This window comes from Solanum dulcamara, chromosome 9 (assembly GCF_947179165.1).
Source record: "Solanum dulcamara chromosome 9, daSolDulc1.2, whole genome shotgun sequence".
Lineage (NCBI taxonomy): Eukaryota > Viridiplantae > Streptophyta > Magnoliopsida > Solanales > Solanaceae > Solanum > Solanum dulcamara.
Genome location: NC_077245.1, coordinates 15,061,098 through 15,078,438, shown reverse-complemented (window position 1 = coordinate 15,078,438; position 17,341 = coordinate 15,061,098). Strand labels below are relative to the sequence as shown.

Below are 17,341 nucleotides of genomic sequence, written 5' to 3'. Positions count from 1 at the left end.
TTCGAATGGACCTAAGTAGTTGAATCATTAATTAATTAATTCTTTTCTCTCACCTTAATTGTGGAATTTGTTGGAAAATTTTAACTCCCTCATTCTTATTTCAATAAGCATTAATTGGAAAAAAAATCCTAATTTAAATTAAGACGGGTAAATGTGAAATGAATGAAGAGAAATTAATTTTCAGCATAAAAACAAAAAATATCTTGCTGGAGAAGAGTTGCATGGATGACATGTAAGTGTAGTTATTAAATAGACATTTGACAAAATCCTGTTGTTATTTAAGGCATTTTACTTCATTTACTTTACATTATTATTTCCCACTCATCTATTCATCATCATATCATATTCTTCCTCCATTTTTTCCAATTCCCCACGTAGTAACAACAACAATGGCACTGTTCAACAAAAATGCAAAGAGTTTCATTAAATTGATTTCAATTATGTACTTTTTACAAATAACAACTCTAAATGGACAACTTAGAGTTGGGTTTTATTCTGAAAGCTGCCATAATGTAGAGTCCATTGTTAGCTCTGTGGTTAAAGAAGCTTCACAAAGAGAACCAAGAATGCCAGCCATCTTACTTAGACTCCATTTCCATGATTGCTTTGTTCAGGTTGATCACTCCCTTTATTGTTTTTTTTCTGTTTAAACAATTTTTAGTATGTCAATTTTGATCAAGTCTAACACTTTGATTTCCATATTGGTGGGAAAAATGAACGGGTATTTTGCTTATACGGTCTTGGGGAATTCTCTTTTCAAATTAGTTTCTGGATTGAGTTAGCCTTAAATGTCGTATCTTTCCTTATATCAAAGTTAACGTCCATTTTTGTTTGGGCTTTCAGTACTTCACACTCTAGTTGAGCCTGCCACACTCTAATTGAGTTTGGGCCTGGGTTAGACATTGAGGACTCAAATAAAAGGACAAAAAAAAATTGGATTTAGAAGGCTTTTTCAAAAGAGAAAAAAAGGGGTGGCATTATGATTAGGGTATCAGTTAAAAAGGTTCAATCAATGTTTGTTCAATCAAGCAACATTCTGAGGGGTTGAAGCATGCGATAGATAGAAAGCGAAAAAACGAATTGATTGACTATTGAGGGCTAGGCGACTATGGGTAGTTCAGGTTTACTGCATGCTAGAACAAATAGCTCGTTTTCAGGACAAATGAAAGAAAGAGGTTATAGATAGTCGTTACTTGCATACCTGTTAGATATTGATGATGTGCTAATATGGAGATTTGGATAATTCTTTTTCGTGAGCTAGCTTTCGGGCAGAAATTAGGCCTAAGTATCACATCTTACCTGGTATAGGAGTTCGGTCCATTCCTACTTGGGTTCCCAGTCCACACTTCAATTTAGCTTGAGCATGAATGAGATATTAGAGTGGATTAGAATCCCAAATTAGTTCTAACAATTTTCCTTCGTGAGCTAGTTTTGGATTGTAAGTGTCATCACTTGCGAATTCTAAAGTAAAATTAAGTGAACACTCCCAAATATTTGGGGCTGCATTTTTCAATAAATTGTTGATTACATTTAGTACCACTAACCTTAATTCATTTATCTTTTTTTGAAAATGTGAAAGGGTTGTGATGGATCAATTTTGATTGATAATGTTAAAGAAGCTGAAAGAAATGCATTTGGTCATGAAGGGCTTGGAGGATTTGCTGAGATCCAGAAAGCCAAAACTCAACTGGAAGCCCAATGCCCTGGTGTTGTATCCTGTGCAGATATTGTTGCTTTAGCTGCTAGAGACGCTGTCGTCATAGTAATGCCTTTAATTTTAATTATATGTATATATAGTATATATTATTTTTTTTACGTGTGATACATTTTTATATTTTGATATCATTTGATAAAATATCTGATTATTTTTGATATCATTTGATAAAATTTTTAACTCCGCCACCTGCCTTACTGTATGTACGTAGGCCGGTGGAGAATTTTATGAAGTAGAGACAGGTAGAAGAGATGGAAGAGTATCAGATGTGTCTCAAGCAGCAAAAATGCCAGATGTGGATGACTCAATTGAAGTTCTCAAAGAAAAATTCATAACAAAAGGCTTTACAGAAAAGGAACTCGTCATTTTGAGTGGTATGATGATATACTTTTCCACCTACTCAATTTTAGGATATATATAAAAAACCTATTTCATTTTCACTCTTTACATGAGCGTGGAAAAGAAAAACATCTCTATTTATGTGTGATCGGTGATTCAGGCATGAAATTTTAAAGTTTTTTGAAATAAAATTTACCTATTTGAAAATTACTTGTAAAAAGAATTATAAGTCACGATAATAGATAATTCAAGATATTTAAAAAATATATGAAAAAATTACGATAAAAAAGACTTGTTTGAATATTGAAATCCGAAATGTTCAACATAAAGTGAGACGAAGTGAGTAGTAACAATTACCTAGGATTTTTTCATTTTTAACTAAAAATTTCGGATTAATAAAAAATATTCGTGATAAAAAGCATTTCTTTTTTTTCTTTAACAAGTCTCACACTATGTATACCATGCGAATTTGAATTAATCTTGCTTATACCAGAAGGTACCCAATACCAAAGGATTATACAAAATTTAACCGACAATCGAAGTATCATAAATATTTGTCCGAAACTAAAAATGCTCATTTTTAGCAAAACTTTAAAAAGGCCAAAACTGCTGAGAATATATTTAACGGACCACATTGAACATAGTCCCAAACACAAACAATTTTTGTTATTTTCTCCTTAGAAAACTCATATTAAATATTCATAATTACAGTTAAATCATCAATACAAATATATCATACATTTTGTCACTTTGTTATAACTTTTGACATGTTAAACATCTTGCTGCAGGGGCACATACAATTGGCACAACAGCTTGTTTTTTCATGCCTAAAAGATTATACAACTTTACTGGAAAATCAGATGCAGATCCAACTATAAATCCTAAATTCCTCCCAGAATTAAGAAGCAAATGCCCCAAAAATGGAAACGTAAACGTTCGAATATCACTCGATAACATGAGTGAAAGGAAATTTGATGATCAAATTATGCACAACATAAAGAATGGATTTGCAGTTATAGCATCAGATGCAAGGCTTTATGATGATAATATTACAAGAGCAGTGGTTGATTCTTACCTTGAGATCACAGATAAATCAATTCATAATTCATCATCATTTGGAAATGATTTTGGTTTAGCAATGGTGAAATTGGGAAGGCTCGAGGTGAAGACTGGATTACTAGGAGAGATTAGAAAGGTTTGTAATTCTTTTAATAAAATGTAGTTTTGTAACATTTATGAGTAATGGCCATTTTATTAAAAGAATGTTAAAATTAAAGTATATGCACATTTTCATCTTTCTTAGTGGCTATATGGAAAGGTGTTTTTACTAGTGAAATTTTGGATACAATCACAAATTCATAGTTTGGTTGACTTATACAATGTTTAATCAAACAAATGTATTTTTGGAGCGAGCAAAATATAATAGAGAGATTGTGAAATGAAATTTTAATAGACAAATGAGCTAAATCAAATTCCAAGTCCCTTTATATATTGAAGGGTAAAATTATAGTTAAATAAATTACTATCTATTTAGCCGTTAAAAAAGTCGCTAGATCAAAAATCGAATTAATAACTCAATAACAAAATAATGATCAATATTCAAACCATTAAATCAATAATCTGAATTATTAACCCAATAACTCAATTATCGATATTCTAAAGAATTTTGTGCATCTTTTCACAAAGTTAGGTTAAAAATATTCTTCATTAGTCATTTTTCACAGCCAACCAAAGGGAATATTTGAAAGATAAAGTTTCAACTTTCCACACGTTTCCAAGTTAAAGTTTCTTCAGTTATTCTCTATTTTTACAAGTATCAACCATCGTAAAATATATCTATATACAAATAAAAAGTGCTTAAATCATATTAATTATATTATATCTGAATATTTTGTTGAGGATTTGAGGTGTGAATGAGAAAAGACACCTTTTGGATGATACCTCCCATCTCACCTTTTCATTCTCTGTAAATTCAAGGTTTTGCCTCAGATTTTATATACTAAAAAATTGAGAATCTGAAATTCTTCTCCTCTTCTTCGTGCATCATTTTCAAATAAAAACATAAGTGTCATGTGATTTGTTCTATTTGTTGAGTTCGTCGGAGTTCTGTAATTTGCATTGCCGCTATTACAAAAAATATTTTTCCGTTCTATCTTGATAGAAAGCAACTCAAAACCTTGACAACATTTTCTTAAGGGTACACAAACAACTTATGGGCTTGGAATAATATTCTACTTCTTCTACATTTTTGATCTAATGTTTTGAACACAAGATACCAATCTATCTACTTCAAAATGATGATTAATTGTCTATGATCTACTCTAAATGATAATTAATTGTCTATGATCTACTCCAAATTAAAATGGTGAAAAGAATTAAACATTAATTTTTAAAGTACCATTGTTAACTAATTAATTTTTAAACTACTAGTTTCTTGTAGTGAATCTTATTTGAGTTGTTAATTTTTGAGGGTATTTATGATTTCTTAGAATAACTCATTTTTAATCCAAAATATAATGGTGAGTATAATTGGTCTATTTCACATTGTTTACAACAATTTTGATCGTTTTTCAAAATTAATTATTTAATATTAAAAACAATATAAAAATAATTTAATTTGCTAAAATAGACAATTAAAATTAAAGTGCACGGTTTCCATTTCCATCTTCTTCCCTGCGTTTACACTCACGGTAACCTCACTGCTCTGCTCAGTAGCAGCAACAATGGGAAGCATACACAGCAGCAAGACAAGACCTTTCGCTTCACACCACACCGTAACCCCATGCACTCGCACCCACCAGATCGGCGCTCTAGCTCTCGTCATCATCACTTTCTTCCTCACCAGAATCTTCGACCACTCTCTCAATACCTGTTCCTTCTCAATACCAACTTCTGGACAATACAGATCCAAGAACGACGTCGTACGATTCTCCGATTCCGGTGGGTCCATCTTTTGGCCACAGCGCGGCTATGGGACCCATCTTTCCCTGAAGATTTATGTGTATGATGAGAACGAGATTGATGGGTTGAAACACTTGTTGTTTGGCCGTGATGGGAAGATTTCTCCTGATTCTTGCCTTAAAGGCCAATGGGGTACTCAGGTAATGAGAAACTTGTTGAAGTTAAATTGACTGGAATTGCTGTTAGTTTTTGTTCACATAAACAAATATTAGCTTGAATATAATCCTGCCCAAGTTTAAATTTTTTATATTTGGGGGTGGGAAAGGGGAAATGGTGGAGGGATTACAGGGTGGGAAATGTGTAGATTTTATTTTGGATAATCAAGTTTTTAGTGTAATGTATTGGAAGTTAATCATTTTAAGTTTAACTTATCTGCTTGCTGTTTGATTTTCAAGAACTTTGGGTAAAGTTTTATTGCATTACTGTTATTGCGTATGTTAGGAGGTTAATGTGTTCCAACTTAATTTTAGGTGCCATTTTGTATTTGTAGACCAGAGTCAATAGAAGCTCCACCCATTGATTTTTGTAACTTCTAACATATTGAGCTTGGTAACATCCATATATTAGCGAGAAAATGGAGAATCACCAAGAAACTTATCGGTTTGTTTTAGTCATGTATTAACTATCTTGGATTGAAGATGCTTTAGAGTAGTTATGGTTGTAAGGCATGATTTTAAATTAGATGTGGTTATCGAAAGCAAGTAGCAAAACTAGGAAGCTTGAAATAACTCAGTTTGAAATCAGATCACTGAAAGGACTAGTGCCTCGGGTGCAAGAGAATGATTGAGATGGGTTTTGCCTGCAGGGTGAATTGTACATAAGTTGGAATGAAGAGCCGGCTTTTTGCACACATATCTAAGTTCAGTTATTACATTAACAAAAATATCGAAGTCCAATTATGTCAAACAGTATTTTTTTTGATGTCTAACATTGAGGGGTTAATTTCTAAAAGTCAAAGTGGTATGAGGCGGTTGTGTAATTTGTAACTATCTATTCTTTTCGAATTTTAAGTCTTTGTTGCAAAGGAAGGGAAATTGAAAAAGGCAAAACCAGAAAAGGATCTTAAGGGAGCATATCTGTTTTCTTCATTTTCTCAAGAGACTTCTGAGGAACTATTAAGGAAAAGCACATTTGTCCTTCAACTTGTGAAGTTACATTCCTTGACTTTAGTTCTCTATCTTCATTTGAGAATCACTTGTAAAGTTTCTTGATTACTTGAGATCCTTTCCAACCTTTCTACTCCAAATCTACTCCGGCCATGGAGAAAATCTGGAAAAACAAAGCTCCTTATAAGGTTAATTGTTCTGTCTAGTTAGTTGTAAAGGAGGCCTGCCTAACCCAATACAACCTCCAAAGGAGAGGCTACCAGATGTGCACAAGGTCTCTACTTTGTGAAGGTTTAGAGGAAAGTCAAGCGTCTCTTCTTTTACTGTCACTTCACACATCAAAAATGTGGTCACTATTCTTCAATACCTGAACATTAAAATCAATCCTTGATTTCCTGAAGAGTTGGGACAGTAAAAAGACCTCAGCGAGGCAACTATCAGTATTTGGCATTCCATCCCATCAGCTATATGGTGGACCCATTGAAGGGAAAGAAACCATACAATTTTTGAAGGCAAATTTGAAAATGTCATTAGCCTTAAGCATTGATGTATACTTTTGCTACACTTTTGGTGCAAGTTGGCATTGTAAATGATGTCGAAGCCATTCTTCATTTCCTCAGCATATTACAGTAAATGTGACTGTAAATCCTTTGCTTAGTCTCCAAATCAGCACTTTCTTTACATGTCAAAAAAAGTTCTCTTTATTTTTTGAAACTGGTAACTTGTATGTATATAAACAAAACAGTACATGGGTTGTACTGAAATCATATTTACTATTGAGATTCTTAGGATTTAGATTCCTGCCATCCTAAATGGTACCTAGAACATTAACTATATCAACAGAATCCTCTGAATAAGTCTGCTTACACCAAAAACAAAAAAGCAGAAGGCAATTTCGTTTGATCTTGTGCACTGAGTTACTGAGATCCTCAAAACACCTGGAATTCCTTTCTTTCCAGATTGTCCACATTATGCTTGCAGGGTCATTTCTCCATCTACTCCTGTCTTCTGCCTGAACTCCTGCTTCCTCTCAACTATGTAAAACTTCAGTGATCTTTTCAGGCATTATCCAAGAAATGCCTCTAAGACTAATGAAAAGTCTCCAAAGCTGAACTGTACTTTTTTTTCGATAACCGTGGTGTCCGGGTCAGCTTTCACGCACCTCGACTAATTCCAAGGGATACCTCCCCCCTCCCACCAACAATAGATATTAGGTAACTCCCGTCCACCAAGGCTAGAATAGATGGGAAGAAATCATCTAGTGTAATTTTTGTATTGTAGAAATAGATGATTAGCTCTCTCTGCTTTCTCTCCACAAAGAAAGCATCTTGAGCAGAGAATTATATTTCTTCTTGCCAGATTATCCTTATCATGGACAATCTCGTTTGCTAACAACCAAACAAAGCAGGCTACCTTGTGTGGGGTTTTGGTCTTCCAGATGTGCTTCCTAGGCCAGTCTTCAATTTGAAAGTTTGCCCGGATCATTATTTTATAAGCATCCCTCACCTTAAATAAGCCAGAGCTGTATCCTTCCATCAGAGCAAATCAGTCCCCTCTTGAAGAACACTGAAGGATTCCAATGTGTTGTAAAATTCTGTCACCTTCTGTATCTCCCAATCATTCACCAGTCTTCTAAAAGTGATATCCCGTCCATGATCTGTCCTTTTTTCTGCAATGATCTTATGTTGATGCACCACTAAGTTGAATATTTCTGGGAATCTCTCCCGAAGACTAGTTCTCTATCTTTATTTGGAAATCAATGAAGAGGTTTTGATATTTCTTCCTTTTTTTTTCTTTATTTCATTTCCTTAAGTTCAAAAGTTCTAGTGACAAAGATGACTTGTTGTGTAAATAAGTTTGTCTGTCTATGCAAGGTATTGCTAGAATTCTCTCTCCACTTCTTCTTCAAACGATGGATAAAATCTGAGTATTTTTATTTTGGCTCGTTTTTCTTGAGGGAAGCATAAGTAAAACCCTACAAGAATTACATTGTTGCCACCCAATAATAGTATGCAATTTTCATTATTAGGCTTTTTTTTATAGACCCTTGTGGTCCGGGCCTTCCCCGAACCCGAACTTAGAGGGAACTTAGTGCACCGGGCTTCCCTCTTTAGACTTCTTGTTATAGCTTTGAATTTAACTCTCTAATACTTCTATATCTTGTTCTTCTGAATGTGCCTGTAGGTTAAGATACATCGGATGCTTTTGCAGTCAAGGTTCCGGACCAGGAAGAAAGAAGAGGCCGACCTTTTCTTTGTGCCTGCATATCCTAAATGTGTTCGAGTGATGGGCGGGCTAAATGACAAAGAGATTAATCAGACCTATGTGAAGGTAGTAAAACTCAGGACCTTAAAATTACATGTGTGCTGCCAAAAAGCTTTCTAAGTCCTATTTATTGCTATGGTTGAATATTTGAGATATTTTACCTGGCTTTAGACTTTCAACTGAAATTTCACTGTAGCCATTTCCTCTCATGTACATTTTCCTTTATGTATGATCTTTTCTCTCTCTGGAAACCTTTTGCTTGCAGGTGCTAAGTCAGATGCCATATTTCAGGTTATCCGGCGGCCGCAACCACATATTTGTCTTCCCAAGGTATAAGTAGTCATATGGAGATCTTTAAACTCATGGATAGGAATCCAATTATGATATACTTGCTTCACAGATTATGGAAAGCCGGTATATGAATAGGACAGGCATAGCTAAGTTTTGCATTGGCTTAGATGTAGATATAAAGCCACAACCTCAAAGTTGCAATCCGATAAAAATATCGCCTAATGGTAGTTGTGCTGCATTTGTCAAAACTGTGATTTGAATAAGGCAGGAATAACCATGTTATGAACTGGGATGTAGATGTGAAGCCACAACTTCAATGTTGCAGTCAGATAAAATATTGATCATCCATTTTGTGCTAAATGCTGTTGCAAATAGACATCAGCTAAATTTCTCTTAGCAGCATTGTCAATTGAAAGAAAACACTTTTTCTTATGCGTGTTACTTTTGCTGAACTGCAGTGGTGCTGGAGCTCATTTATTTAAATCGTGGGCGACATACTTGAATCGGTCTATAATTCTTACCCCTGAGGTAAGGTCTTACAAACTGTCAGTCTATAATCCTTACCCCTCATGTGCAGTCATAGAAAATATTTCATGGGTTGCTGCGCTGTCATTCACTAAGCAGTGGTCTATTTTTTTTTCTGTCTCTCATGGAACCTCAACTCGCTCACACTGTCTGTATGTTATTTCCATGGTCGGTTTATTGTGACAATTCAATGTATCACGCACAGAGCCAGCCTAAAGAAAATAAGTTATAATCTTTCTGTCCAGAGATATGAGGCTATTAGCAGGTTCCTAGTAATTGTAATGAGGTTAATCAAGTTATTCTTCATGTTTGTTGTCTTAACACGCTTGCACCTATCATGCCTGTTATCTTCAATAAGTTAATTCTCATTCAGTCTTCCATGTTGAGGAATATTATTGCATCTAATGCAGGGGGATCGCACAGATAAAAGAGACACTAGTGCTTTTAATACATGGAAAGATATTATCATACCTGGAAACATTGATGATGGGATGACTACTCATGGCTCTAGGATAGTTGAGCCTTTGCCTTTGTCAAAGAGGAAACATTTAGCGAACTATTTAGGTCGAGCACAAGGAAAGGTGGGTCGCCTTCGGTTGATAGAACTCTCGAAGCAGTACCCAGACAAGGTAAGCTTCTTCTTGTCTCCATTGATGCATGTAGCTTCACATCTGGGTCGAGAATAATGGCTTCACTGGAAAGAAGTGTTTGACTCAAAGTCTAGTATAGGAATCATCATTTTACTCTGTGTGATGTCCTGTTTAAGTTCTTTCAGTTTCTCACATCTAACCTTGACTGGTCCCAGCCAAAAAGCATCTCACCAGTGTATCTTCAGTTGAAATGGGTTGTACAATAATTGTATGGTAAATATCTCAAAAGTAATTTTCCCCAATGGAAAAATTTCCTTTACCTCCCAAAAGATATAATCATTCACATTAATCCTGAACCCTCCTAATTTTCTCAAATCTGTGTCAAATTTTATCTTCCACTGCTATTACTGCCTTGCTGCCGATGGTAGGCTAGTGAGAACTGGTCACGATCTTTGTCCCTCTAACCTGTCAAGCAGTATTCCGTTGATTCTTTAGCAGGTACACAGATTTCTCAGTTTATCTGCATGAGTGAGAATCCTTAAGTTCTCCAAAACCACTAATTATATTTGCTTCCAGTTGAGTTCCATATAGTGTCTTTTTTGTCCAAAAGATGGTCTTTTTGATTCTATCAACAGTTGGAATGTCCAGAATTGAAATTCAGTGGTCCTGACAAGCTAGGAAGGAAGGAATATTTTGAACATCTCCGCAATGCCAAGTTCTGCCTGGCTCCACGTGGTGAATCATCATGGACACTTCGCTTTTACGAGTCCTTTTTTGTGGTTAGTCTCTCATATCTTGTGTGCAAGACTAACGTTTGTTGAATTGCACTTTCCTAAGCTGCTTTATGCTATTGTTGTGTTAAACAGGAATGTGTTCCAGTAATCCTATCGGACCAAGCAGAATTACCATTTCAGAATGTGATCGACTACTCCCAGATATCAATCAAATGGCCATCCACTCATATAGGAACTGAACTATTGGACTACCTAGAATCAATACCAGGTCAGCACACTGCCTTTTATTGTTCTACCATCTTGCATTAAAGTTAGTAGGAAATGGATTTATGAGACAACTTTCTTTCGTTCTTAGATAAAGTCATTGAAGAAATAATAGCTAGGGGTCAAAAGATCAGGTGCTTGTTCGCTTATACACCCGAGTCTGACTCCTGCTCTGCATTTAATGCAATTATGTGGGAAATGCAGAGAAAAGTAAGGCAATTCCACCAGTCATCAGAAACTTTCTGGCTCCATAATAGAACTATAGTAAACAGAAATTTGGTGGAATTCAGCAAATGGAAACCGCCCATGCCTCTGCCTTGAGAATATGTTTTACACGACTTGTAGATCAGTTGTGCTTTTGTTATAGTCGCATTTGTAATTGTTCCAGAGCTATAAAGAAAATCTCACTTACTATTCTTATTATTTTTTCACACATATAAAAGAAATTTGCACTCTCTTTTTTCGTGTTGTCCTTCAAGATTGTATGGTGTATAGCTTGTTTTCGATTTTTCCTATGTGTTCTCCACAAGCTTTAACTGTATTTTTAGTCATTTAACTTAATACATATGTATAGCTTCCCTCGGTGCTAATGCTTCTTATTTATGTTGTTTGGTAGAGTGTATTAGCAAGATTAATGCATGTATTAATTAGGTGTATTAGTAGTACGTTGTTTGGTACACTTTTTCATGTTACACTCTATTGTGTATTACTAATACCATGGATTTCTAGGTATTAGTAATGTAACGGGATTTAATGCATGCATTAACATGAGTAAAGACCCAATTACTCCTCAAAATTCTTTTTTACATCTTTTTCATCATAATTGTTGAGGATATTTTTGTAAATAAATATTTTTATACAATGCATGCTATTTTAAATACACTAAACCAAACAATGCATGAGATACTCTATTTATAATTAATGCAAAAATAACTAATACAAGTATTACTAATGCAAGTATTACTAATATACTCTATTTTACATTATTTTTATATACTCTACCAAACGATCCCGTATGAATTTATCGATTCTATTCGGTATAACTTTCGGTTTCCTTCCTAAAATTTAAAAACTTGTCTTAATTATTCGGTGCTGTTAAGTCATCGATTCGTATTCATATCTATGATTTTGTTAAAATAAATTTCCAACTCAATTTGATAAGATGAGGTTTCCAAATTACGACATTTTTCACCAAGTTGAGCCAAAATTTTGCAGAATTGCAATTAAGGGTAGAATTTCAGCTTGTTTAAGTAAAATAAATTCATTTAGTCCATATTTATTTAAATGGATCGCTCATATTTTTAAAATGAGTAAATATAGATTGACCTATTTCAAAAGCTCATACAAATATGAATAAAGTGGGCGAAATATGAATGTCCATATAGATTCTTAGATCACCCACTTATAATAAAAATTTCTAATTGCACTAATTTTTTTTTAAAAGAAAATTGGGGTGGGTGGGGGCGGGGGCAAAATTTATTTTTTTTGAATTTTTTAAGAAAAAATTAAAATAATTTTTTTTTGGGGGGGGGGGGGGGGATGTTTGGGTAGGGGGTCCAGGTGGGCGTGGGTGGGAGGGGGCCAAAAAAAATTTTCTTCTTGAAATTGTTTGAATCTTTTTTAAAAAAATTGGGGGTGGGGTAGGGAATCTGATACGAGTAGGGTGAAGAGAAGGTCGAAAAATTTATTATTTTTATTGAAATTATTTTAATTTTAAAAAAAAAATTGTGGTGGAGGTGGTAGGGGTCGAGTGGTGGGCGGGCGGGCGGGAGGGGTTGGGGTGGGCAAAAATGTTTTAAAAAAATATTGGAGTGATGGAGATAGAGGAGTGGGCGAAAATTTTGATTGGTGGATGTGTGGGTGGGGGGTGGGGGGGGTTACGAGGGTAGAAAAAAAAATTAAATTTTGTTGTTATATGAAAAATTAATTGGATTAGATGATTTTTACCCAAATCATATTTGACCAAATCCATATTTACCCATGTTTATATGGATAAATTGTAATCCAATCTATTTTGGCTTAATCCATATTCAATCCAATCCAACCATTTGCCGGCAGTAATTGCAATAACCACAAAATATGATTTTTATTTAATATATATATATATATATATATATATATATGGTGAGCCGCAAATGACAAGTGATAACACATGTAAAGCCAGAACTTTCAAGAACTTTATTCGATGAAGCAAAAACCAAATCTTCAAATCAGTGATACCACAACCACAAAAAATCTCAAAAACATTCCAAACTCTGTGGACCTCAGTTTTTACCAGGTGTAAACCCAATCAAAAGCTCTTTTGAGTTTAGCAGGAAGAACTCACATCATAAGTTTAAAGGACAGCCCAACAGCATATTCAAAGAGGCTTCAATCTGATATCTGAAATTTTGAATAGAAAATTTCACAAATTTCATTTCTTTCTCGGTTGGGAAGAAATGGGGACATTTGTGTACAGCAGCAGCTGCCTTTCTTGGAAAAATCTGAGCAGACAGGTGAATCCCTCGCACCATGTGGTTCCTCGTGGTGTTCCAGAAAAAGGGTGTTCAAGAATTAAAACTGTTGCTTGTTCTAAAGAAGATGCTCGTATGAATCAGGATTGTGAGATATCTGCTGGCTCATTGAACAGGAGGTCAGCTATTGTATCTAGTGCTTCTTTGATTTCATCAGTACTGCTTGGTTTTCCTGGAGAGGGATCTGCTGTAATTAAACAAGGCCTCCTAGCAGGGAGAGTTCCTGGACTTTCTGAACCAGATGAAGAAGGTTAGTCTCATATAACACTGCAGTAAGCTTATTAATATTCTCACGAGTGATGTTGAAAAACTGGGACAATTAGTATACTCTTACTAAGTCAATTGGTATTGTTCATAACTTTGTATTGCAACCCAAGATTGTGTCTAGGCTAGAAAATGCATGTAGACAACAGACTACATTTACATAACGAAAGAACACTTGTTCAATGTGTAATCCTATCAAAAACACAGAAATCCAGCAACATTTCCTTACATTATTGAAATTCTTGTGTCTTTTTCGTTTGTACTTTTTCGTTTTCCAAGTTTTTCCAAGTAAAACGTTCATCTTAACAAGGACAAAATTGCTCAGGCAGGTTGGAGGAAATACCGAAGACCGGATGACAAGTCAGGTGGACATGGTGTTGGATGGAGTCCTATGATTCCTTATACTTTTTCCGTGCCTGATAAATGGGAAGAGGTAAGAATCTGTTTATTCACAACTGCATGTATTTTATTTTACAATGTCATAAAAATTACCTTTGAGCTTGATACTAATCAACTTTGCACGATTGGACATACCTTACTCAGGTTCACTTTTGATGTTTTCACGTGTTGAACAGGTCCCTGTGTCAATTGCTGATCTAGGTGGTACAGAGATTGACTTGAGATTCGCGAATCCCAAAGAAGGGAGAGTCTTTGTAATTGTTGCTCCTGTTAAAAGATTTTCAGATGGTGAGCATCTCATGTTTTTCCTTCCTTCTATTCTAGTACTGAAGCTAAGAACTAAAACAAAAAGTGGTAGGTGAACATAGGGATGAACGTATAAAAAACATACTAGAAAATAAATATTTTCAACTCAATTTGTCTCTAATGGATTCAATCTTGGTGGTATTCTACTCAAAATATGATGTAGATATTGGTGAAGAAGCTACCATAGAACAAATTGGACCTCCAGATAAAGTGATTAGCGCATTTGGGCCTGAAGTCATTGGAGAGAATGTTGAAGGTAAAGTCTTAAGATCTGAAGTAGCAGAGCATGAGGGAAGAACATATTACCAGTTTGAATTAGAGCCACCACATGTAATGATCACAGCAACAGCTGCTGGAAATCGCCTATACTTGTTCAATGTTACTGGAAATGGTAAGAACCAAATCAACACTTTCTATCTTCAGAATATCTGCTATTATAAATTGTTCAAATCCTACAACTCGCTGTGATTTCACAGGTCTTCAATGGAAAAGGTATTACAAAGATTTGAGAAAGATTGCTGAGTCTTTCAGGGTTGTCTGATTGGCACATTGACCCCATGTGTGATAGCACCTTAGCAGAAGTGGAATACACGAAGAAGAGTTGGTCACTATAATCACAAATACTTACAAGAAGCTACATCACCTCTAGTAGTATATACAGTTAGATCTATGAGAGGAGAGTTTCCTCTAGATTGAGTTTTGTAGCAAATTTTAGTTACCAATGATTATTGTAAACTGTTTACCTTACCAATATTACAAGTCTTCAGAAGGCACCTCTTCTGGATAGATTGCTATATCAGGTATTGATTGATTATCACTATCACTGCAATCACCTCAACACTGTCCACTTGACTAGAGTGAGTATCATTTGTTTGAAGTTTACTCTGGCAATACTTGCATAAAACTAGTCTCTGGTCCATCGAGCATGACCACACTACATCCTGGTGTCTTCTGAGACCCTTTATTTGACAAGGCAAACCTCATCCTTTCAGCTTTCTCCCACCTTTCAGCAGCAGCATGTATATTTGAAAGAATCACATAATGTGCATCATCACCGGAATCACTAATGTAGTTCAATTTTCTGACCTCTTTCAGCATGTTTTCCACCACATCTGTGTCCGAGTGAACCCGGCATGCTCCAAGCAGAGCCCCTAAAACTGTGTCATTTGGTGTGACAGGCATCCTTTTTATCAAGTCCCAAGCCTCCTCTAATCTTCCGGCCCTTCCCAAAAGGTCTACAAGACAACCATAATGTTTGATGTTCGCCGTCAACGCATATTTCTCCATCATGGAGAAAATCTCTAAACCTTCCTCCACAAATCCACCATGGGCACAAGCCGATAGCACTGAGAGAAATGTTATATCATTAGGTTTCACTCCTGAACTATCCATTCTCTCAAAAAAATTAATTGCCTCCACACAGTGGCCATGGTTAGCAAAGCCAGTTATTAATGAATTCCAAGCAGCATCATTCTTCACTAACATTCCTTCAAAAATCAATCTGGCGTTACTTAAATCCCCACATTTTGCATACATGTCAACCAACCCATTAAGAACATATTGATTCAATTCAATCCCTTTCCGAATTATCATTTCATGTATGTCCTTGCCAACATCCAGCAATGCCAACTGGGCACAAGCCGATAAAACACTAACTACAGTAACCTCATCTGGTTCAAGACCCTCATCTTGCATTTTTATAAATGCTTCCAAGGCTTCTTCACACAACCCATTTTGTGTATAACCACATATTAACGAATTCCAATTCACCAAGTTCTTCATAGTCATCCTATCAAATATGGCCTTGGCACTCTTAATATCACCCTTCTTAAAATAACCAGAAATCATCGACGACCAGACATAAAAATTTCTTGTTGGCATAAGCTCAAACAATTCCCTTGCAGCATCCATATCCCCATTACTAGCATACCCATCAACTATCACACTCCATGTCACGACATTCCTCAACTCATCTGGTACCCGGTCAAAAAACCTCCTAGCCATCACCATATCTCCATTTCTCGCATACCCATCAATCATTTCATTCCAAGTCACAATTGTCTTCTCAGACATATTCTCAAACAATAAAAAAGCAGTCTTTATATCACCACTCCTTATACATCCTCCTATCATAGCATTCCATGTTATCACATTTCTTTCAGGCATATAATCGAACACTTTCCAGGCACTCCGAATTTCACCACATTTCCCATACATATCCAATAATGCAGTCCCCACCATTAAATTACAATCAACTCCTGATTTCACAGACTCAGCCTGTAAGGCTTTGCCAAGGCTAAGCATTGAAAGAGCAGCACATGCCTTTAGCACCAAAGGAAAAACACCCACTATTGAACTTCCATTGATACGATTATGGCTATATGTTAAAAGGGCTTCTTTGAATTTTCCTTGAGATATGCAGTTCTTTATGCTGTAAGACCAATTCGTTAATGGGTTTGTGATACTATTCAGTGAACTTTGAGTTTGGCAATTCTGATGGTTGTTTTTCATTTTGAAGAGAGGATCATTTCTGAGTTATTGAGAACCAAGGATGAAGTTCCAAGCTTCTTGATTTCATTGCAAAAGACACTTTTTTTTGGGTTTTAGTCCTTAAATTTATGGTCGTGGTCGTTGTATATTTCATACTCCCTCTGGTCCAATCTATTAAGTGAATTGTTGGATATGACATATCCTAAATTTTTTTTGAGAAAATTACATAAAATAGACTAAGAGAGTAAAGTATTTACTTAAACTAGATGTACCCCACTTATTTATTTTGATTGGATCAAAGGCCAAAAGTAATTACAGCAATGCTCCGCCCCTTCTTTGCATGACCAGGTCCATTTCTGTCTTCGCGTGACCTTCCTGATATTGTCAGAGTATATATATATATATATATACTATGATGGTATCAAGAAATAATTGAACTGTCTTTTTACTCAGTGTTTTTTCCTTCATGATACTATTAGAGTATATATATACTTATATATACTCGGATGGAATTAAGAAATAATTGGACAATTTATCCAGTGATTATATATACTCTGAAGGTATCAAAGACAATTAAACA

The 17,341-nt window shown here is 35.3% G+C and overlaps 4 protein-coding genes across 4 annotated transcripts; 3 read left to right on the top strand and 1 right to left on the bottom strand.

Annotated features, from left to right (window-relative positions):
- The first annotated feature begins 353 nt into the window (after positions 1 to 353).
- On the top strand, positions 354 to 3,333 carry LOC129904168 (peroxidase 43-like). The gene is made up of 4 exons (XM_055979711.1): positions 354 to 614; positions 1,580 to 1,762; positions 1,926 to 2,088; positions 2,842 to 3,333. Exons 1-4 carry the CDS (start codon positions 390 to 392, stop codon positions 3,273 to 3,275), a joined length of 1,005 nt encoding a protein of 334 aa, XP_055835686.1. The 5' UTR covers positions 354 to 389; the 3' UTR covers positions 3,276 to 3,333.
- Positions 3,334 to 4,676: 1,343 nt separating this feature from the next.
- On the top strand, positions 4,677 to 11,245 carry LOC129904310 (probable glucuronosyltransferase Os01g0926700). Its single transcript, XM_055979868.1, has 8 exons — positions 4,677 to 5,154; positions 8,305 to 8,451; positions 8,651 to 8,715; positions 9,135 to 9,204; positions 9,612 to 9,830; positions 10,427 to 10,570; positions 10,658 to 10,793; positions 10,881 to 11,245. Exons 1-8 carry the CDS (start codon positions 4,777 to 4,779, stop codon positions 11,108 to 11,110), a joined length of 1,389 nt encoding a protein of 462 aa, XP_055835843.1. The 5' UTR covers positions 4,677 to 4,776; the 3' UTR covers positions 11,111 to 11,245.
- Positions 11,246 to 13,227: 1,982 nt separating this feature from the next.
- On the top strand, positions 13,228 to 15,063 carry LOC129903429 (psbP domain-containing protein 4, chloroplastic). The gene is made up of 5 exons (XM_055978986.1): positions 13,228 to 13,552; positions 13,896 to 13,999; positions 14,142 to 14,253; positions 14,435 to 14,662; positions 14,748 to 15,063. The coding sequence occupies exons 1-5, from the start codon at positions 13,228 to 13,230 to the stop codon at positions 14,810 to 14,812; spliced, it is 834 nt and encodes a 277-aa protein (XP_055834961.1). The 3' UTR covers positions 14,813 to 15,063.
- An 82-nt stretch (positions 15,064 to 15,145) lies between these two features.
- LOC129903428 (pentatricopeptide repeat-containing protein At3g21470) lies at positions 15,146 to 16,944 on the bottom strand. The gene has a single exon (XM_055978985.1). It carries the CDS (start codon positions 16,780 to 16,782, stop codon positions 15,151 to 15,153), a length of 1,632 nt encoding a protein of 543 aa, XP_055834960.1. The 5' UTR covers positions 16,783 to 16,944; the 3' UTR covers positions 15,146 to 15,150.
- Positions 16,945 to 17,341: the final 397 nt, after the last annotated feature.

Bases quoted from the DNA above. Each gene is read 5' to 3' on its own strand.
- LOC129904168 (XM_055979711.1), top strand. From the start codon at position 390: ATGGCACTGTTCAACAAAAATGCAAAGAGTTTCATTAAATTGATTTCA. The intron at 615-1,579 runs GTTGATCACTCC...AAAATGTGAAAG, and splicing joins TCCATGATTGCTTTGTTCAG to GGTTGTGATGGATCAATTTT. The intron at 2,089-2,841 runs GTATGATGATAT...ATCTTGCTGCAG, and splicing joins GGAACTCGTCATTTTGAGTG to GGGCACATACAATTGGCACA.
- LOC129903428 (XM_055978985.1), bottom strand. From the start codon at position 16,782: ATGAAAAACAACCATCAGAATTGCCAAACTCAAAGTTCACTGAATAGT.
- LOC129903429 (XM_055978986.1), top strand. From the start codon at position 13,228: ATGGGGACATTTGTGTACAGCAGCAGCTGCCTTTCTTGGAAAAATCTG. The intron at 14,254-14,434 runs GTGAGCATCTCA...AATATGATGTAG, and splicing joins TGTTAAAAGATTTTCAGATG to ATATTGGTGAAGAAGCTACC. The intron at 14,663-14,747 runs GTAAGAACCAAA...GTGATTTCACAG, and splicing joins GTTCAATGTTACTGGAAATG to GTCTTCAATGGAAAAGGTAT.
- LOC129904310 (XM_055979868.1), top strand. From the start codon at position 4,777: ATGGGAAGCATACACAGCAGCAAGACAAGACCTTTCGCTTCACACCAC. The intron at 8,452-8,650 runs GTAGTAAAACTC...TTTTGCTTGCAG, and splicing joins TTAATCAGACCTATGTGAAG to GTGCTAAGTCAGATGCCATA. The intron at 8,716-9,134 runs GTATAAGTAGTC...GCTGAACTGCAG, and splicing joins CACATATTTGTCTTCCCAAG to TGGTGCTGGAGCTCATTTAT.